Here is a 22,662-nt window from a genome sequence, read left to right on the forward strand (position 1 = left end):
AGCTGATGTTGGGAAAGATGGCATAAGTCTGACTGGAACCTTCTGACTGGTAGGTGGTGCTCATTTTCACGGGACACAGGAGAAACATGCGAGTAAAGGAAGTATTATAGAATAATGACTGAATTCTTATTTCCCTGATTAGTGTCCTTACTTGCAGATGGGTTGAAAAACATAGTTTAGGAGGGAATTGCAATAAGCAATAGATCTATACAAAAAAGAAGTATGAAAAAACAAAACAGTGTTAAGCAGGCAACACTAATCTCCAATAAAAATAGAAAAAACCCAACAAGGCTTATTCTTTAGGGTAAAGACACAACCAACACAAAAGTGGTCTCAAAGTTAAACTAAACAAAGGCTTGACAAAGTTACAGAGTTGGCAAACTGCTCACACTGAATCACAGATGCCCTAAAGTGTTTGTGGGCTTAGTTCATATAGTTGTCAGGCATGTAATTCGTAGGCTCTGATGGTAGGTGGAGGAAAATAAAGGAAGGTTAGGAGATTCTGCAAGCCAGACCAATGAGGAGTAGAACGGGGATTAGGAAGGAGAGCCGTACTAATCAGGAAGTGGCAGCAAGCTAACTGTACAAACCATCAAGGTATCTTCAGGGGCACGTTTTGAATTTTAACAGCATCTATCATCTGCTTATGAAACACTAAAATAGGCTGTGTGTTGCTAAAAGGCCTTCATTGGTGAGACTGTGGCTTTGGAATTAATGGTCGGTGGTTCAATCTCCAGCTCCTTCTGTCCATGTCAACATGTGCTTGGTCAAGACACTAAACCCTGAGCAGCTCGTGCTGTCGGTGTTCACAATTTCTCAACTCACTTTACATAAAATATATATTTTAACTCTTTTCATGGTGTCTCTAAAACTGCTAAACTTGAACTGCTGCTTGTGGTTAATGTTTCTTTCTGGTTTTATTATAGCTTATTCTCTAATACACCAGCTCACAGAAAAACTATTTTAAACAGTACAATATCTAAGAAAAATGATAACAACCACACTCCTTCAAAATAACTCAAGCAACAAAATCTTCCTTATCCAGATTTTACTTTCTTACAGATTTCTTAGAGATGAAAGTACATATAGAGTTATACATTGTTTCACATAAACAAGAGGATTGTTGATGGGAGGGATGATCAGAAAATACAGAGGTAAAACAACAGTAACATATTTATTTGCTTCATCAATCTTATACTGACTCAGTGTAAACTCACAGAAGACTGCGAAGCAAAAGTTGACAAAAGTCACTATGTGGGGCAGGCAGGTTTGTAAGGCCTTTCCTCTGAATTCAGAGGAACTTCTCCTGCACACGAGCAGAACACACAGGTGTACAGGACAAAGGACAGGGGGACAAAGATCAAGGCCCCTGCAAGAAACTGACCTGCTATGCGATTTACAGTCGTGTCCAAACAGAAAAGTTGAGTAACAGGTGCATAACAAACTGTGTAGTTTATATCTACACAAAGGCAAACTGATAGAGAAATACATAAAGTATCCGAAAAACCAAACAGGATACAACACAGCAAAAATCAAAAGGTTCCTAAATGTCATTTTACTGTGATAGTGTAAAGGCTTACAAATAGCAATAAATCTGTCATAGCCCATGACAGTGAGAAGAGTCAACTCATGTCCCACACATGTGTATATAACATAAATCTGAAAGAAAGAATGGACGTGAGATGAAGTGAGTGTCAGACAGTATGTCCATCAGGAACCTGGGGAAGAAGCCGGCTGAGCCGTACAGAGAGTTTAAACACAGACAGCAGATGAAAATATACATGGGCTGATGCAGAGACTTGTCCAGGCAGACTGTCAGAATAATGACAACATTAGCAGAGATTATAGTCATGTAGATCAGCAGACACAGACTGAAGAAAAGTGATCTGAGGGAACCATAGTCTGAGAATAAGGTGAACTCAAATTATAAAGGTTTCAGGCTGTTGTTGCTTCTCATGTCTGCAGGGTTGAAGGACGCAAGCTCAAAAGTTCAAATACAACGATATTACCTGCATTTATGTTTGATTGAGAAGTTGCAAATAAATTCTTATCAACAAGAAATGACAGTTACAAAAATATCAAATGGTGTTGACAACCAGTTGAGTTTGTTTTAATCAGGATTGTTCTGTGTGTAGGTTAAAAAGTGAGAAATTCCTACAAGCTTCTTTACACTAAAAAATGTTTCTGTTATTTCGGCCACCTACCTGTAAATTATAATCATTTTTGTTATTCAGTTTTGTTTAACAAATGTGAACAGAATACATGTAAATATATTTTGCATTTACAATGTTCTAGTGCAACAACATAAATAACAGCAATTTAAAAGTTAATGAAAATTCACTGTGCGTGAATAATTTAAGAACTATTCTGTGGACGTTTAGAAACCCAGAAATCACTCCTCTGATCTGAGGCAGCTTCAGGCCATAAACTAGAGGATTAGTGATGGGAGGAATAGAGAGAAACTCTAGAGATAAAACAACAATAATAAGTGGATTTACTTCATCCACCTTATAATCACTCAGTGAAGCTTCACAAACTGAGATGCAAAAGTTAAAAAAAGTCACTATGTGGGGTCATAACTACTGTTACAGTTTGTGCTTGTGGTTCATTGCATTACATGGAGAGAACAATTTTATGTATTAAAAACCCAGAAATTGCTCCTCTGATCTGAGGCAGCTTCAGGCCATAAACTATAGGGTTAGTGATGGGAGGGATGATCAGAAACTCCAGAGATAGAACAACAACAATCAATGGATTTACTTCATCAATCTTGTATTGACTCAGTGAAACTTCAATAAATACTGAGATGCAAAAATTGACAAAAGTCACTATATGAGGCAGGCAGGTTTGTAAGGCCTTTCCTCTGAATTCAGAGGAACTTCGTCTACAAACAATCAGAATACGCAGGTAGGTGTACAGGACAAAGAACAGGGGGATAAAGATAGATGCCACAGCAATACACAGGCCTCCTACGTTCATTACAGCTGTGTTGGCACAAGAGAGCTGAACTATGGACCAGTTGTTGCAAAAGATCCTGTGCAATTTGTTTCCACACAAAGGCAAATGGATGGTCAGATAGAAAATAAAGTCGATAAGACAACCAGAGTACAGCACAACAAAAATCAAAAGTTGTATCACCTTCCTGAAAGTCATTTTACTGTGATAGTGTAAAGGCTGACAAATAGCAACAAACCTGTCATAAGCCATGACAGTGAGAATATTCACCTCATGAGCTTTGTAAGTGTGAATAACGTAAACCTGAATGAAGCAGAACGGACGTGAGATGAAGTGAGAGTCAGATAGTATGTCCATCAGGAACCTGGGGAAGAAGCCGGCTGAGCCGTACAGAGAGTTTAAACACAGACAGCAGATGAAAATATACATGGGCTGATGCAGAGACTTGTCCAGACAGACTGTCAGAATAATGACAACATTAGCAGAGATTATAGTCATGTAGATCAGCAGACACAGACTGAAGAAGACATATTTGAGGGAACCATAGTCTGAGAATAAGGTGAACTCAAAGTAGGAGGGAGTCACACTGTTGTTGTTCATGTCTATACAACAGAGCTGGAAGAGTAAAAATGAGAAATCAGAGGTGAAACACAAAAATAAAAATGACATTTTGCTCCAACTTGCATTTTAACAAGACAACATAAGTCTACGTATATACAAGAAATTTTATAGCAGTCAAACAAATCCCCAAAATTCTATAAGATTGTACTTACGTCTAAAAATTGTGATGTTCTAACACTTCAAAACCTCAGAAGAGTAGTATAATATCCAGAGTAGTATTAAAGTAAAAAGGGAGCATAAGGCAGTAATGACAGCTCACATACATGGAAATGACAGACAATAAACAGACTGACTGACTGTTCACTGATGCTAACTGTTGATGATCACTGTTCGCAAAGTCGTTACAGTAGAAATCACTTGTGTGTTCTGTGACACAGTTATAAGTTATTAAAGAGTCTTTGTCAGTTCATGTGAAATTAAATATGACACCTACAGCATCTTCCTCTGATCCAACCAATGTGAGCCAGCTGCTCAGCTTTTGTCCTGTTTTGCAGGTGCAGTGGTTCCCAACCTTGTTTCCATGGATCCATGTTTGATGTAAAACACAAACACAAATGAGAAGTCTACTAATGACAAGAAATGAGAGAAGTTACCATCCCAACACAGAGACATATTCAATCAGCTGATTTGAACACTGCTTGTTAATTAAAGCTTGTAGTACAGAATGTACCGCAGACTCTCAGAATAGCATTTTTTCACAACTATTTTGTTACTAACATTTACCTGTCAGTGTGCTGGACAGTCTTCTGAGGCGTAGCCTATTCAACAAACAGAAAATCCACCCATGTTAAGTGCATGGCAGGTGTTAATATCCAAATGCACATTATGTGAGCACTGGTGTGGATATAGCTAGGCCTATTATATCGTATATGTAGTCAGTAAGTTCTTCTTTCCTAACAAACTAGTTTCCAACTTGGGCCGAGAACCTCACAAGCTCAAAGGAGCCAGAAAAACCTCTCTTAAGCAAGGAGGATTTGTTGGGGGCAAAGCTTTAAAATAGGGTGGACAAATCATCAGAGCCAATGTGGTGATACTCAACATGTGGGTGTTGGCTGAGCATTGGTTTGCAGCAGGCATATGGCAGCCTGCTAAATTGTGGACTGTTGTGGCTTGGGAGTCAGCCACTTTCTGAAGTGCCCCTACTTTTTTAGTGAGGTTGTCGGGGGTTTCTGCCTGCCAGAGCAACAGTTGACTCTGTAAGAGAGGGCAGTAGGAGAACACCAGGGTCCTGGTCCTGGTAAGAACTCTTAACTAGGAGACTCTGACAAAAGCTTAGTTGACAACTGTGGGTTGGAACTCAGAGATGCAGGCTTGGTCACGATAAAGGTCTGTGGTTAGCTGGCAGGACCTAAGCAGCCTATGGGCATGACATGGGCAAACTTCTAGAGCATGGAAGAATATGGTGTTGATTGTCCTAGAGATATGGAGTTAGCCTAGTGATCTTTGTCATGCAAGAGCAAGGAGCAAGAGAGGGGGTTGGCAGGTGACCCTTGTGACTGTAGGAGGATGGGGTCCTGGAAAAGTTTAAGGGGAATGACTGAGACTTCGGGGCACTGAAGGGATGTAGCACTTCTGGTGGGCAGGAAATAAATGTATTCCTGTTGTGAAGGGTCAAAGCCCTGGTGCATGGCACAGGACTCAGACCTTTTGATCAGCTTTATCATTAAACTTTTTTGAATAACCTGGACTAATGTTTATGTTTGATCATAAGTGATAAACTGTGTGTTAGAGTGGCTGTTTTTGCTATCAATAGTGATGTAGCTGGAATTTCCATTAAACAGGGCTGAGAAATCAACATTTTCTCCATTAGAACCCAATCTGTCATTTGTCATGAGAGCTGAGAAACTTTTAGCTGTGTATCACTTTAGTCACTCTTGCTCAGTTTGTTGGGTCCATGAGTATTAGATCAGCATTTCATGGTTTGGATAAAGGGTGGACCTAGGAGCAAGACCGAAAGGGTTCGTTTCACAACTCAAAGATAATAAGCAGAAGACACAAGACAAAACTAAAAATTACTGCAGCACAAGAAAGCTAAACTTATGAGAGCAGGGTCAAGAGCACAGAACATGAGCATGACAAACAGAAGGTTTTAGTATAATAAAGAAATCTATTGTGACTAAACATGAGGAAAACTAAACATGAACAATACAAAGGGAAACTAGAGAAGCAAGCGCGAAGTAGGGGTAAACATGGGAACAGTACCAGAAGAAACATGAATGAAAAGTCGTTAGCAGAGAGGAAAAAGAGTCAATCAGGCAAAAAGCAAATGAATTGGCTGGAGACTGGATTGAAAAAGGAATCAGGTGATTGGAAACAGGGAGCAGCTGGGCAATCATGTGAAGTTGTGTATGTGTGTCAGGCAGGAGATTAGGAGCAGCCCAAATGACCTGAAAAGATTGGTCCAAATCCCAGATCCTGACACTCAAGGCAATTTACATAAAAGGTCAAGGCCTTAGATAATTATAAAGAAAACCCAACAAATACCCGCTAATAAAGCGCTGGGTGACAATGGAGTGGAAATGTAATTAACAGTAGAAACTTCTACCAGTATCAGACTCAAGGTGGGCTTGAACAATCAAGGTGAGTGTAGATGGCGAAAAGCAACAACAGAACATCAGGCAGGTTGGTAGGACCAGTAGCTGCATACTAGAAAACACACAACTTCAAAGCTGGGGACACCTGCAGAAAGGGACAGAGAGAGGGAGACAGAGAAGGACAAAGACAACTACGGGAGAAAACACACAGAGTTAATGTCATACAGTGGTGACAATTGTGGGGTGAGAGGAGAGGAGAGAGGGTCAAGAGGAGGAAAGGAGCTCAGTGCATTGGGGGGTGGGTCCCCCAGCAGTCTAAGCCTATAACTGCATAACTATAACTAACTATATGCTTCATTAAAGATGAAGGTTTTAAGCCTAGACTTAAAAGTAGAGAAGGTGTCTGCTTCCCGAATCTGAACTGGGAGCTGGTTCCACAAGAGAGGAGCTTGATAGCTAAAGGCTCTGCCTCCCATTCTACCTTTGGAAATTCTGGGAACCACAGTAGTCTAACCTAGAGGTAACAAATGCATGAACTAATTTTTCGGCATCACTTTGAGACAGGATGCTCCTAATTTTGGCAATGTTCCGTAGGTGGAGGAAGGCTGTTCTAGAGATTTGTTTTATATGAATAAATAACATAGGCCAAGCCCAAGGTCATCAGAAAATAAATCATGCTATTACTTACAGTAAAAACACAGTGGGCCACCATTCATATCAATGTGCGAACAATAAAAACAATCAAACGAAAGAATAATACTAATATTTGAATTGATTTTGGATCTGTTACTGTTTGTTTGGCCATTGCACATGATAAACTGAAATCAACAGATTTTTGCCTGGAATGAAACAATAAACCAGCATCTATTTTTAAGTGCAACAATAAAAACAAGCCAACACTAAAAATAATACACATGCTATATTTTTTAATCTGTATATTATAACCAACCTACTTAGTGATCAGTATTTAACATCACAGTCTTTTTTTCTGTGGGCAGAACTAATAATCATATTTAGCATAGTTTACATCACACTTATTTTAAGTTTGTGATATTTTGGTTCAGTTGAATAAAACAATGTACTACATCAAAAACCCAACTCAGCTGTAGATATGAAAGCATGATTGTTCATATTAGCAAACTGTATTGTACTGTTGCAAAAAATATTCTAATAAATGTAGCAAATGGGAAGACTGCAACTAACTCAATTGATTTAGCAATAATCGTTCAAATACTACAAGAGGCCTAATATTTATTTGTCCCTCAATAAACAACTATTGATATTTATAAAGTAAAATATAAAATACGCACTAAAGTTAAAAAACATTATCCTAAGTCATCCTAAAGGATTCATGTTAAGGAAAGTCATGTTAAGTGGGAAATATCTAAGAGTCAACTACCACTGGACAATGACGTAGCAGAGATCTGCACAACACAATCTCCCCCCCTGCCATAATCTGACTGTCACTGTCAGACTATCACAGGACAGCTCTGTTTTATTTTAGCCAACTTTCATGAAGCAAACAGTAACGCTGGTTTATGAGCATACAAATCCAGCTAAGTCACATTTATCTGACGCTAGCCGAGCTAGCTAGCAGGACAAATAACTAACAAACTTGCTAAAAACTCTGCATTATAGCTCCCTCCACCCACCCTAAATCACAAACAAATGATTCTTTTGACTGCCCCACTAGCATCATTTTATTTTTTTTTTGATGTCATAAAGCTGTTTGCCATTAATATTCTCATGAGTGGGAATGATGGGTAGCTGTCAATCATTCCCAACATACCTGTCGGGGACATCCCTCAATACCCGACAGTGCAGTCCAACGATTTTGACTTAATTATGCCACAAAAACACCAATCACAGCTCATCATTGCAGCTTAATTTATTTATATCATACACTAATTTTTAAGCATAGAAGGGATTTAATAAACACACATTTTCATTCTCCTCAAATGAGGCTGAACATGCCCTTTTGATTAACACAATAATCAAGAATATTCAGAAAATGTTTTTAAGGCTTATCTGACAAAAAGTAATGTGTATGGGTTCAGAGCCTAATTTGTTCCAGATTGTGATAACAAAGATTGATACATTTATCAGTTTTACACTAGAACCCAAACATAGTCACAATATGTTTTGTTTCTCATGTACAATAGTATTTGAGAGAGGAGATCATATGAAGCACTTCTGGGGTGTGTTGAGAATTGGACCCAAGCCTAGAAAACAGTGGAAATTGATGCATCTATCTATTTTGAATCATTACTAATAATTAAAGCTTAATTAGTTCTATTCCTGCTTGTTGGGTCATTGCAATATGTAAGATGAACAAATTTACCTATTGTTACAAATCTAAAAATCTATTTGCAATTATATAAATTATAGACAGTTATTATTTTTCTGTTTTTTACTTTAGAAATCCATAAATCACTCCTCTTATCTGAGGAAGATTCAGGCCATAAATTAGAGGGTTACTGAGGGGAGGGATGATCAGAAACTCAAGAGACAAAGTAACTATGACAAATGGATTAACTTCACCAACCTTAGAAAGACTCAGCGAAAATTCACAGAACAGAGAAATGCAAAAATTGACAAAAGTCACTATGTGGGGCAGGCAGGTCTGTAAGGCCTTTCCTCTGAATTCAGAGGAACTTCTCCTGCAAACAAGCAGAATACGTAGGTAGGTGTACAGGACAAAGAACAGGGGGATAAAGATTGTTGTCACAGCGAGAAACTGACCTACTGTGATGATCATAGTTGTGTCCACACAAGAAAGCTGAACTACGGACCAGTTAGTGCAAACAATCCTGTGCAGTTTATATCCACACAAAGACAAACTGCTGGACTGATATGTAAAGTAGCCTAAGATGCATGCAGGACACAGAACAGTACAAATCACAAGTTGTCCCACAACCCTGGATGTCATTTTACTGTGATAGTGTAAAGGCTGACAAATAGCAATAAATCTGTCACATGCCATTGCACTGAGGAGAGTCAACTCATGAGCTTTGTAAGTGTGAATAACATAAATCTGAACAAAGCAGAGTGGACGTGAGATGAAGTGAGTGTCAGACAGTATGTCCATCAGGAACCTGGGGAAGAAGCCGGCTGAGCCGTACAGAGAGTTTAAACACAGACAGCAGATGAAAATATACATGGGCTGATGCAGAGACTTGTCCAGGCAGACTGTCAGAATAATGACAACATTAGCAGAGATTATAGTCATGTAGATCAGCAGACACAGACTGAAGAAAAGTGATCTGAGGGAACCATAGTCTGAGAATAAGGTGAACTCAAAGTGGGAGGGAGTCACACTGTTGTTGTTCATGTCTGTACAACAGCACAGCTGGAAGACATAATGTAAGAAATGAAACGTGAAATAAAAAAGTCCAAATGATGTGAGTTAAAATTTTGATTTAACAAGTAAAAACACAGGACTGCATTCACATAATTCAAATAATTTCATGTCATTCAAAAAGAGTCAAAAAGGCTTCAAGAATTGATGAATTATCTGAATAATAATTTGCACATATTGCTTAAAGTTACTAAACAACTAATACTAATGACACAAATTAGCAGACACTAAGAGCAATGCAGGCTTCAGTTTCTCACACAGCAACACTTTGACATGTAGCCAGGAAGAACAGGGAGTTGAACCCCTGACCCTGTGTCTCATGGATGACTGTTCTAACCAGTCACAGCCAACTGGTGCTTAATGCACATTGCTGTGGACTAGATTACAAAGTAAACATATGCCAGTACTGACTTCTCACAAACACAAAAATGATCACAGAAATTAAACATCAGTCTCCTCTGTTGCTATCGTCTATTTCCACAACTGACAACCTTCTTCACTGTTCACTCATACTCACCACATCAGCCCATTAATGGAAAAGTATTAGAAAAACAATCCTCCTCTGATCTAACCAGACTGATGCAACCGCTCCGCTTTTATCCTGTTTGCTGAGCAGTCACATGGACCCACAGGCCCAGAAGGAACTGGGAACACTGCATGTGCATCCCCCAACAAATGCACTGCTCATGGAAATAGTCATCTAACGACCTCTGAACTTTGAATTTTACTACACAATTTTAGTAATAACAATAAGTGCTATAATATACCCTCCTCATTACTATGAAAAAGAAATGTTCTGGGCCCAATCTCGAGACTTATACATTCATATAACTGTAATATATATGAGAAAGTTGACTGTAACCTGGTTACTTAAGTCCATATAACCGCAGTGATTGTAACATTATTTACTTCTTTTCCTTTCAGCTGTTTCCTTTTCATTGCTTACAAGTCCTCATATCATCTGCATTTATCCAGACTCGGGACCAGCACAAAGACACTGGCTTGTGCCTCCTTGTGGTTGCATTAGAGATTAGTGTCTTGGATGCAGCCTGTGGCTTTAATGCACATGTGGTGAATGTCACATGTGATGAATGTCTGCCCCTAGGGGGAGAGCAGGGGGGCTTGTTAAAATCCACCCCCCAACCACAATATTTCTGACTGGTTTTTATTGACCACATACGCAGGTTACAATTAAATTTATCCTCTGCATTTAACCCATCCACCTGGGTGGAGCAGTGGGCAGCAACAGGCAGTGCTTCTGGAGCCTTGAGTGTCTCACTCAAGGACACATGTGGTGCATTGGCTGGGATTTGATCCTGCAGACTTCTGTATCCCAGACTGATACTCTACCCTTTGAGCTGCTATGGACAGGATGTGGGATTTTGGCTCAGGGAAACGCCACAGTATTTGTATCTTACATTTCATATACAAATGCAGGTTAAGGAAGAGATGGGAGATCTGGCCAAATGATCATATAACAGTCCTTTTGATAGCGATATATAAACAGAATCATGACCTACAACTAAGATTACATTTTTTTCCCACTTCTGATGTGTAGTGTAAAGTATAGGCAGAATAGAAATAGCCGATAGAATAAGTAACTTGTACAATCACCTTAGCTGTGTATTAGGCTTTATCATTCTGTTGCAGCAGCATGTTCTCATCCCACACCATCAGATATTGACACTTCCTAAGGCGTCAAATTGTGATGCTTTTTAAAGGCCTTTGGTCTGTCACACTGAGGGACTTTTTTACCCAACCTGATTCCAGAACTAAATCATAAACCTGAGTCAATCAAATGTTTGTGCCGAATATGCATAAAATTGATACTAAAAATAAATATGCAGTTTACCATTTATAGGAGCAAAATATATCAGATGTTCATTCAAAAGGCATTTACACATTGACAGTCGACTGATTGACATTAATTTTATGTGGTGTGATAGTGTTACAGCTCTTACCTCATAATAACCTTTGGCTACACACAGCAGTGCCATGTGGGTTGCAAACTGACACACACACACACATACATGCACACACACACACACACACACACACACACACACACACACACACACACACACACACACACACACACACACACACACAAACAGCTCTTTTTATACTTCCCCTATCAGCCAAATCCTATACAGGCATGAATCTACTTTCACTGCTATGCTGATGATAGTCTGTTGTATGTGTGTAGTTAAACACTTTGAAAATGGATACCTCACAATGTAATGCTCCTAAATAAAACACACAAATTTGATCAATTAACAGTAACTTTTAACATTTATAGGATTTCTTAAAGCTTGGCAGTAAAGAATGTTGGTGTCACATTTAGCCCTGCTCCTTCAACCCTGTGACATATCAAAATTCAATTATTTCTGTCACTAGCAGATGCAGAGGCACTATTTCATACATTTGTTTAATTTAAACTTATTTATTGCAATGTGTTGTATTCTTACCTGCACTAGTGCTGGTACCAAAGTCTGACATTAGTTCACATCTGCAGCTAGAAATTTAACAAATTCCAGAAAATTGTGATTCTCTATAGTTGTACATATACTTTGATTGCTTGGTTATGTACACTCAACATCACTTGCGTAGATGAATTCTGTTTTGTCATTGAAAAGGTTCATCCTCTAAGATTTCTTTAAATTTTTTCCCATCATTACAGGTTTTTAGGGGTTGTTTCCTATGTGATTTTAAGGTGCTTTGTTGCAGAGACTGTAAAGTCCTATGAGGTAAATGTGAGACTTTAAAGTGTATAAATACATTTGATTTGATTAAAATTGATCCACTTGCGTGCTTGGTGATGACATTTTTTTTTACGACTAAGCAGTTTCAGTAATGCTCACTTCATTGGTTTCTCTCAGGGATTTGTATCAGATCATTTAAATGTTTCTGGGAGTTGAAATGCATGCCATTTGTTGTTCAGCTGGAGAGTCGAAACTGCTTCTTGAGGTTAAAAGTTTGCATTTGCACTTATGTTCCATGAATTGTATGTCAGCATAAAATTGGCGGAGATAAAGACACATTTAAAGACAGAAATATTCTTGCTGTTTTACAGTTGTACTATCTACAAACTCCTTCCAAGTACCAAACAATGTTTATTCCAATAAAAGCTCCTTTTGGCAAATACACATGAAGTACAGAAACATCTGAGTCAGTATATTATTGCAGTACAGTGTGTAACTATCAGAGATGAAAGGCTTTATTAGTTGCTATTATACATGTTGGGCCTTTTGTTTTTAAGAATTACTTAAATTTTACACATCTAATAATCGCTCCTCTGATCTGAGGAAGATTCAGGCCATAAACTAGAGGATTATTGATGGGAGGAATGATCAGAAACTCCAGAGATAGAAGACCAATGACAAATGTATTTACTTCATCAATCTCATATCGACCAAGTGAAAGTTCACAAAATACTGAGATGCAAAAGTTGACAAAAGTCACTATGTGGGGCAGGCAGGTCTGTAAGGCCTTTCCTCTGAATTCAGATGAACTCTTACTGCAAACAATTAGAATCTGCAGGTAGGTGTACAGGACAAAAAACATTGGGGTAAAAATTGATGCCAGAGCAACAAACTGACCTGTAATATTGATCAAAGTTACTTCAACACAAGACAGCTTAACTATTGACCAGTTAGAACAAAACATCCTTTGCAGTTTATTTCCACACAAAGGCACATTAGTGGCCAGATAAAAAAAGTAGCATAAAAAACAAATTGGATACAGCATAGCAAAAAACAAAAGATAGAAAACTGTTCTAAATGTCATTTTACTGTGATAGTGTAAAGGCTGACAAATGGCAACAAACCTGTCATAGGCCATGACAGTGAGAAGAGTCAACTCATGTCCTGCATATGTGTGAATAACATACATCTGAGTGAAGCAGAACGGACGTGAGATGAAGTGAGTGTCAGACAGTAAGTCCATCAGGAACCTGGGGAAGAAGCCGGCTGAGCCGTACAGAGAGTTTAAACACAGACAGCAGATGAAAATATACATGGGCTGATGCAGAGACTTGTCCAGGCAGACTGTCAGAATAATGACAACATTAGCAGAGATTATAGTCATGTAGATCAGCAGACACAGACTGAAGAAGACATATTTGAGGGAACCATAGTCTGAGAATAAGGTGAACTCAAAGTAGGAGGGAGTCACACTGTTGTTGTTCATGTCTGTACAACAGCACAGCTGGATGAAGAAAAGAGTGATTGAGAAATTATTGATTCAAAGACAGGAGGAGTTACATTACAAACTATCCACTGTTAGCCTGAACACATGGATGGATACAGAAGCAGCAAACAACCATCTGTCAGTCAAAAACATTCACTTAAAAACTAGCCAGGAAAAATGTTGAAATACGAGTCTAACATTTGTCATCAGATATGTACAACAACTGTCCATTTACACATGTCACAAACTAATCAGTGAACACTGGCATGAGCTAAATCAGCTTTGCCACAAGTGGTTTATTGAACTTATGAAGAACAACTGTGTTTGTCAGAACTTTAACACTCACTCACATTTGTTTGGCTGTCAGTTCATGAAAGGAAAGTTAATTCAGAGATGCAGCACCCTCCTCTGATCTGATCTAAACTGAGACAGCTGCTAAAGCTTTATCCTATTTTGCTGTTACACTAAGAGCAGTTGCGTGTGCACACAAGGAACAAAAGATCCTCCCCCTTAAACTCAATGATCAATCACTAACAAACACATTTAATTACTTACATTTTAGTCTCAGAAAGCACATTTCCAGATCGCTCTCCGACATCCATTTTGCTGCAACATCTGATATTTTGTTCAACAAAAACACATTGTTTGGTAAAGTTTTATTGACATTTTCAGTATCAACGGATTTGCAACTCGCCATTTACATCACATGCCAACATGTTGTTATTATGTCCACAGGACACGTGATGTGGTTAAAATTACATTCACAGGAAAACAGAATTGTGCTCGCAGCTCATTTGAGTTAGTTCACTATTAGCTTAGCTCAGGTCCGTATTAAAAAAACTACATATGAACAGATTTTTACAAGTTATCAGCCTCACTCATCTCCTAGTCTTAGTGATGTTAACGGTTAACATGCGGTTGCAGGCCTGAAGATGTCACAGCAGTGCTGATATTCAGGACAACAGCAGTGTGATATTACTTTTATCCAAAGGTTCTGCAAACACCATTTCTTAATTCACAGCAATAAGCTACAACTAGTATACACTTTTTATTCCATCACTTATTTGGCTCAGCCAATACAAATAGTTCCCCAACTTGACAATGGACTTGACTGTTGCTAAGCAAAACAAACAATGAGCATATTCCTGCACATTAGCCACTTTCAGCGTTACAACAAGTGAGGGCCCATTTTTGGAAGAGTTTTTTTCAAAGATGTTACTGGGTGGGGGAGATTTCCTCACTCTGTTTCTCCAGTAGTTTGATGATTTTGTTGGTAAAATATTTAGCTGAATTCCCATAAATTTTAGGATGAATGATTCAGCTCTTTGTCCCCACATCCAAAGTGCAACTGAATATCATATCAGAGTGACCGTCTTAAAACCCTTTGGACCTGACTGGATTCAGTGTTGCTGAGTTTTTTAAAATGTGCTGGTCAGGGTGTGATGTGTTGTTCTGTCTTTATTCATGCCTTTATGTTGCAGTCTGCTATATGGTAAATGTTCAGCACTTATATAGCACTTTTCTACCTGTTGGCACTCAAAGACCTTTACACTGCTTCTTATTCACCCATTCACACTCACAATCACACACACACTCACACACTGATGGGGGAGCTGCTATGCAGCTGGCCAACACTCACCAGGAGAAACTAAGTTGGGGTTCAGTGTCTTGCTCAAGGACACTTCAACATGTGACCGGAGGAGCTGGGGATTGAACCAACAACTGTGGACAACCTCTCTACCTTCCTGCGCCACAGCTGTATTTGAGGCGGCTGTAGCTCAGTTAGTAAGGCAGTTGGCCATAGAACACAGGGTCAGTGGTTCGATCCCAACTACATGTCGAAGTGTCTTTGGGCAAGAATATACGAGTTTCATATGCATATGCTTGGTGAAAGTTGGGGTTCAGTGACTGCTATTGTTGTGTGAGTGAATGGGAATTAACATTATAAAGCACTTTGGATAAAAAGTGGCCATTTACAGTCTGTCGAGAAAAAAAATATTGTGTAATGATTGAACATAAGCAAGAACACAGAGTCCATGGGACATATTACAGATTTACCATCTATTTATGCTCAACTTGTCATCAAATCATTGTAGGATTAAATTGTCTTTTTTGCACAAAGTCAACTTTTTAAGTTGCGTCATTTTTATCAATTCACTGGACACTTTATTTGAAAAATGATAATGCTCCTTTACCATTTCACAACCCACTTTAATTGGGATTGTAAGCTTTCTGACAATTTTAGCTAAAAACTGAAAACTTAAAACCTTGTTAAAGTAAAATTTACGGCCGAGCTGCTCTATCAGTTTGGATGAAGTGGCCAGTGAGTGTATTTCACAAGATGTTTGTGCAAAATTAAACAAAGTACAGATACATATGATTAAGCATTTAGGGATTAGAGTATTTATTATCCAAAATGCAGAGCTGCATTCAGTACAGGAATAATTTTGTTAATCTTTACAGCCCTAAAAATTACTCTTCTGATCTGAGCAAGATTCAGGCCATAAATTAGAGGGTTACTGATGGGAGGAATGATTAGAAACTCAAGAGATAAAACAACAATGACAAGTTGATTTACGTCATTAAATTTATATCGACTCAGTGAAATCTCACAGAACAGAGAAATGCAAAAATTGACAAAAGTCACCATGTGGGGCAGACAGGTTTGTAACGCCTTTCCTCTGAATTCAGATGAACTTTTCCTGCACACGAGCAGAATGCGCAGGTAGGTGTACAGGACAAGGAACAGGGGAATAAAGATCATTGTCACTGCAATAAACTGTCCCGTTATGTTGTTTACAGTTGTGTCCACACAGGAAAGCTGAACTATGGACCAGTTAGTGCAAACAATCCTATGCATTTTATTTCCACACAAAGACAAACTAATGGACAAACAATAAAAGTAGCTGATAACACAAACAGGATAGAACATGACAAAAATCAAGAGATACAGCACCTTCCTAAACGTCATTTTACTGTGATAGTGTAAAGGCTGACAAATGGCAACAAACCTGTCATAGGCCATGACAGTGAGAAGAGACACGTCATGTCCTTCATAAGTGTAAAGAACATATAACTGAAGGAAGCAGAATGGACGTGAGATGAAGTGAGTGTCAGACAGTATGTCCATCAGGAACCTGGGGAAGAAGCCGGCTGAGCCGTACAGAGAGTTTAAACACAGACAGCAGATGAAAATATACATGGGCTGATGCAGAGACTTGTCCAGACAGACTGTCAGAATAATGACAACATTAGCAGAGATTATAGTCATGTAGATCAGCAGACACAGACTGAAGAAGACATATTTTAGGGAACCATAGTTTGAGAACAAGGTGAACTCAAAGTAGGAGGGATTCACACTGTTGTTGTTCATGTCTGTACAACAGCAAAGCTGGAAGACGAAAAGTGAAAGTGATGGAGAAATTAATTAAAAATAATTGTTCCCATTTATTTCAATAAATATTTTATATTAGCCTGATTTCTAAAATACAAACTGTTGCAAACATTTCAAAAATTGTTAAATACTAACAAACTCAACAATACAGAAAAGACAGGTTGAGTCCAAGGGGTATATGAGTAAAAACACTGAATATAAAACAAACATTAAACATCCAACTGACCGCCCCCAAAAACTGATTGGCCACCGCAGGTACCAGCCCCTGTCATCTTTCGGCACAGGGAAAACTGACTATATCTGAGAGTGAATATACATGTTTATTTATGTATATTCATATATTTTATTCACATTATTATTTTCTATTAGTTGCAACGAGGATGTAAGTTTTCTTGTTCAACTGTTTATTACTATACATCTTTGACTAATTGGAGTGAACAATGGTAAAATACTTAAAATACCTCATTTACATATTTGAAACATTTTATTAGATTATTAAAAACACAGTGCTATTTGTGTGCAGTTCCTTATTCATAAAAAGGTTTTGAAATTTGAGTTTAAAACCTTTAACCCTATTTTGAGCTTATGTCGAATTCTAGCCAACGCTATAACACATTTTTTAAGTCCCTCCTGTGACGAAAGCGTTTGCTCACATTAACACGTGATTTTAGTTAAAATCTGATGTTTTACATACATCATTCATATACCAAAAATGACCTTTGTGGGATTCAACTTATAAACTTGATGACTTTCTATTATTTGTAACCTAGCAACATTTACATTCTACATGATATTTACTGTGAGAATAAGGTGTGATATTCAGAGAAAAACTAACAGGCTTCACCGTGGCAGGAAAAAAAAAAATTGCTTCGTGTATTTTCACCACTCTGGGATGTTTCCCAAAACACTTTGCAATTACAGAGGTATCTGCCCTCTAGTGGTGTCCAAAATAATTACAGCACTATTACACCCAGATACATTTGAAAGCTGTAGGCTTTTGGACATAATCTATTGGTCGGTTTTGCTTGGACCCAAGAGGGGAAAATGGACAATCTGGTCATTCTGTCTAGACCAGCTGCTTTGTTGAAGCTGATGTGCACAGTGCATTTAGGCACGTTCACTTGCAGTGACTATTAGTCAACCATCTCTGACTTTGATATATCTGGACTAGTTTTGTTCAGAGTGCATGTACTGGACAATTGGGGACTGAGCTACCTTAGGTGGATGGCGGGATTGTAGGCTAGCGTTGAAGGTGAAACCACCATGAAGGTGGAGTTCTAGATTATTGCTGAAAGTTGAATCCCTCAGGAGAAAAGACAAGATGCTGGCAAAGGAGACAAAGCCCCTCTGGAGGATGGAGCAGCAGTATGGGCTGATGTTTTTGTGCCTACACCTAACAAAACTGCTGTGTCTGCACAGTTTAATTTCTAGTGTCTGGGGCAAACATTATTGTGAAATGACACTATTTTGGTGCCATTGTAAGTGACTGTATCCTCAGATTTGTTGCTTAGGGTGCAATTTCATCAGACAACTGCCTCCCTACATGGCACCACTATTTTAACAAATGGCTAGATGGGTCGTATAGGAGGGTAAGAGAAAGGAACCAGTAGAGGTTTCTAAGCTTGGAGGACAGAATGAGATGAGGGAGAAACTAAAGCCTATGAGCAGAAAGACACAAGACATCAGATGAAACGAAACACAAACATGACAGCGTTAGCATTAAAGAGATATTTCAGCGTAGTCTTACAATAAAATTGCAATGTAATCAGGGCTTGACATTAACACTCCCCAGTCCACCAAATAACAGTGGATTTCAGCAGTGGCAAGTAATACAGCCACTCCCACCATCTACTTTGGCGGGTTGAATTTTATATCTGCTTTGATTTGTAGTTTCCCAAAAAGTCATCTGAAATTATTGCAAGTTGATACTACAACTCCCATTAGCACAACCTGCAAAGAGGGTTCATTGGTCCATTGTGAAGCTTATTGCCTTGCACTTTCTTGCTAGTCACTAATGAAATGCAACACTGTAAACTACACCTCCCTTTGGAGAACATGGTGGAGGTGTCTATGGATGGCACACAAAAAGTGGAACAGAACTTGGAGATGGTCCTGTAACTATAATTATGTCTTATGATATGCTATATGGACATGAGTTTCAGAGCTTTTGCTGACCTTCAGAATGCTGTGTGAAAATGTGTAGATCAAACAGCAGATTGAGCATTTCTCTGTACTGCAAAGTCAGGATGGTAGTCGGACCGGACATTTACTCTCTTCTTAATGTAACTGGATCATTTCCCTCTGTATGTAGGGTTTACACTAAAGAAACGCTACATAGTGTCTGCTTCTGTCAAAGGCTGCAGGTGAAGAGCATTTAGGGATACGACAAAGTGTAGGTCATCTGTGTTTTATTAGAAAACAGCTCCGAGTGAGTTGGTAAAAACTTTAATGCTTCATTGCATAATATGTGGCAGTGAAAAGAAAAGGGGGCTGTTTTGCGGTTGAGACAAGCAATTTTAAATGATCTCAAAACTATAGCCGGTGAAATTGCTGAGTGGCTAGTAACTTTGAAAAAGCACTAAACACAGTGGCTGGTGAGCAAAAACAACATCAAGCCCTGAATGTATCAATTCCTTTCATATATAGAGTTTGCTGCTGCAGAGACAAAACTAAAAAAACCATGAAATGGGCTGGAAATAATAACATGATAAAAATAAAAAATACAAAACTGACAAAGTTTGTAAAGTAGTCAAAATATAAACCAAACTGCATTGGCATCTCCCCACTCCATAGACTGCATCCTGTCCTCAATACGTGAATGAATGAGGAGAACACTGAAACTCCCAGGTGGTCTTTTTATGGTTTAGCTTTGGTACAACATATATGGTGGGGGCAATATCACAAAGAGGTAGTATCATACATGTCTTGTGGTGGGGGGGGTGGGGTGGATACTCCAGGCACAGACATTTTTAACCCTTTACTCCTTAACAGGTGCATCTGCCTTCTACTGCTGAGGGTCTTTTTTAAAATCATAAACTGTTTCTGAAAAAGTACATATGGCCAGAAGAAAAGTGCCATTTTAACACTAGAACATGAAAATAGTATTTTACAGAATACATAAAGACCGAATAATACTGTCTTCTTCAATCAGCCAAAGAAGCAGCAGAAGAGTTAACATTTCAGGTGGACTGTGGGATTTTATGAGCTGGGATTTCATTCAATCATGCACAAAAATTTGTTTTGAATTTTTTCAAATCTTAATAAATAAACATAAAGAGCAAATATATTTGGGAAGCACAATATGTGATTAACAGAGATAAAAAGCTTATTTTATCTGTGCTTATTGATCATTTTGTTTTGCAGCAGGAAATAGTCACTGAATCTTTACAAATTTAAAAATCACACCTCTGATCTGAGGCAGACTCAGGCCATAAACTAGAGGGTTACTGATGGGAGGAATGATGAGAAACTCTAGAGATAAAAGAGCAATAATTAATGGATTTACTTCATCAGCATTATATCGACTCAGTGACAACTCGCAAATAACAGAGATGCAAAAATTCACAATAGTCAGTACATGGGGCAGGCAGGTCTGTAACGCCTTTCCTCTGAATTCAGAGGAACTCTTCCTGCAAATAATTACAATCTGCAGGTAGGTGTACAGGACAAAGAACAGGGGGGCAAAGATCGATGCCAGAGCAACAAACTGACCTGTTATGTTGTTCACAGTTGTGTCCTCACAGGAGAGCTGAACTACTGACCAGTTGGTGCAAAATATCCTTTGTAATTTATTTCCACAAAAAGTTAAAGTGGTGGACAAATAGAAAAAGTAGCCTAAAAAACAAATTGGATACAAAACAGCAAATATCAAAAGCTGCATCACCAACCTTAATGTCATTTTACTGTAATAGTGTAAAGGCTGACAAATAGCAATTAATCTGTCATAGGCCATAACAGTGAGAAGAGTCAACTCATTTCCTGCATACGTGTGAACAATATACATCTGAACAAAGCAGAACGGACGTGAGATGAAGTGAGTGTCAGACAGTAAGTCCATCAGGAACCTGGGGAAGAAGCCGGCTGAGCCGTACAGAGAGTTTAAACACAGACAGCAGATGAAAATATACATGGGCTGATGCAGAGACTTGTCCAGGCAGACTGTCAGAATAATGACAACATTAGCAGAGATTATAGTCATGTAGATCAGCAGACACAGACTGAAGAAGACATATTTGAGGGAACCATAGTCTGAGAATAATGCAAAACTGAAGTAGGAAGGATTCAGACTGTTGTTGCTCCTCATGTCTGTACAACAGCAAAGCTGAAAGATGAAATATGATAATGTTGAATGAATTACATTTATCAGTATTTACCTGAACAGTATATACAAGAAAAACAACTAATCTCAATTTTTTTCATAGCAAATTATCACTACTTTAAACAATGACTGAGTACAGAAATGTAATCTAGTCAACAGTTTAACTCCAAGCACTTACACATCTGTTGTTACTGCTACTGACTGTTTGGCCCCAAACGGAGGCAGCTGCCTTATGCTCTTGCCTATTAGCCTGATCTGTTGTTACTCTGAGAGCAGCTACAAATAGACTGGACCCAAAGGGACATGGTCTTATATCCAGCCGCTCAAGCACTTGCTTCATGTTTTCTTTTATGTATTTTCTTGTCCTCCAAAAACAAAAGATTTCAAGACAAAGAAGAGGCAGTTCCAAAAGATTACAGGCTAACCAGGGAAGTCCCAAGCTGCTCCCAGAAGGCTTTTTTAGGCACCGTGGAACGACACAGACTAAGAACTGGTTGATTCAGAGGAGGCTCGAGCTAAAAAAAAGGTAGATAGTGACCACTAGCTTAGGTGTGTTAGAGCTTCGTCTGAGGATAAAAATGTTACAATAATTCTTGAAAAATGGCATCTTCAACAACAGAGAGAGCGGATGCCAAATAGAAATATACTACTTATGTTGGGAACATAGGCCTCTACGCTGAAAATTAAAAAAATCTATTTTATTCATCAATAATATTGATTATCAATTCCTGGTAAGGACATCATCAATTACTGCAGGATCGATTCCTGTTCAGGGCCTGGTCAATATCCGGTCTGGGCCCTTAGGCAAGGCCCTTAATAGTACCTGCCTACCTTGTTGTTACTGATAGTTGGAAACAAAGTCACACCTGCTTGGATGTCAACCGGGTCAAAAAGCTTTGCATCAGATTTTGGGGAACAAGGGAAACCTGAAGTGAAGTGGGCTACTGGAACACAAGAGCTGAGCATAGGGAACTTATAAAATGGTACTATACAAGCAACCTGGAACCTTTGGGGCAGTTACCAAAAATAAGTGAAGTGCCTTTTGAAAGTCTACTAGAGAATGTGAATGCAGCTCTATAACAATCGCTACTATGATCATTATTGAGACAAACAAGCTGTTAAACACCACAGCAACTGTGATCAACTGATGAGGTCAACATACAGTAAGTCAAACATGGCAGTTTCCTCCATACAGAAAGATCGGATCACCAATCTGTTGATTCAGTGAGTGAACACTGACGCTGCTCACCAGAAATTGAATGTTTGTTGTTTGCAGCCTGAAACTCTTAATCAT

At 38.7% G+C, this 22,662-nt stretch overlaps 5 protein-coding genes across 5 annotated transcripts; all 5 read right to left on the minus strand.

The window, feature by feature from the left end:
* Window positions 1-1,033: 1,033 nt before the first annotated feature.
* On the minus strand, window positions 1,034-3,624 carry LOC137133499 (olfactory receptor 51L1-like). Its single transcript, XM_067517168.1, has one exon. The coding sequence runs from the start codon at window positions 3,622-3,624 to the stop codon at window positions 2,614-2,616; it is 1,011 nt and encodes a 336-aa protein (XP_067373269.1). The 3' UTR covers window positions 1,034-2,613.
* Window positions 3,625-8,520: 4,896 nt separating this feature from the next.
* Window positions 8,521-10,078, minus strand: LOC137133500 (olfactory receptor 6K3-like). Its single transcript, XM_067517169.1, has one exon. The coding sequence runs from the start codon at window positions 9,439-9,441 to the stop codon at window positions 8,521-8,523; it is 921 nt and encodes a 306-aa protein (XP_067373270.1). The 5' UTR covers window positions 9,442-10,078.
* A 2,651-nt stretch (window positions 10,079-12,729) lies between these two features.
* On the minus strand, window positions 12,730-13,656 carry LOC137132834 (olfactory receptor 10J5-like). The gene has a single exon (XM_067515841.1). The coding sequence runs from the start codon at window positions 13,654-13,656 to the stop codon at window positions 12,730-12,732; it is 927 nt and encodes a 308-aa protein (XP_067371942.1).
* Window positions 13,657-16,063: 2,407 nt separating this feature from the next.
* Window positions 16,064-17,029, minus strand: LOC137132835 (olfactory receptor 10J5-like). The gene has a single exon (XM_067515842.1). It carries the CDS (start codon window positions 17,027-17,029, stop codon window positions 16,064-16,066), a length of 966 nt encoding a protein of 321 aa, XP_067371943.1.
* A 3,394-nt stretch (window positions 17,030-20,423) lies between these two features.
* On the minus strand, window positions 20,424-21,353 carry LOC137132836 (olfactory receptor 51L1-like). The gene has a single exon (XM_067515844.1). The coding sequence runs from the start codon at window positions 21,351-21,353 to the stop codon at window positions 20,424-20,426; it is 930 nt and encodes a 309-aa protein (XP_067371945.1).
* Between the last annotated feature and the right edge of the window lie 1,309 nt (window positions 21,354-22,662).

This window comes from Channa argus, chromosome 9, assembly GCF_033026475.1.
Source record: "Channa argus isolate prfri chromosome 9, Channa argus male v1.0, whole genome shotgun sequence".
NCBI lineage: Eukaryota > Metazoa > Chordata > Actinopteri > Anabantiformes > Channidae > Channa > Channa argus.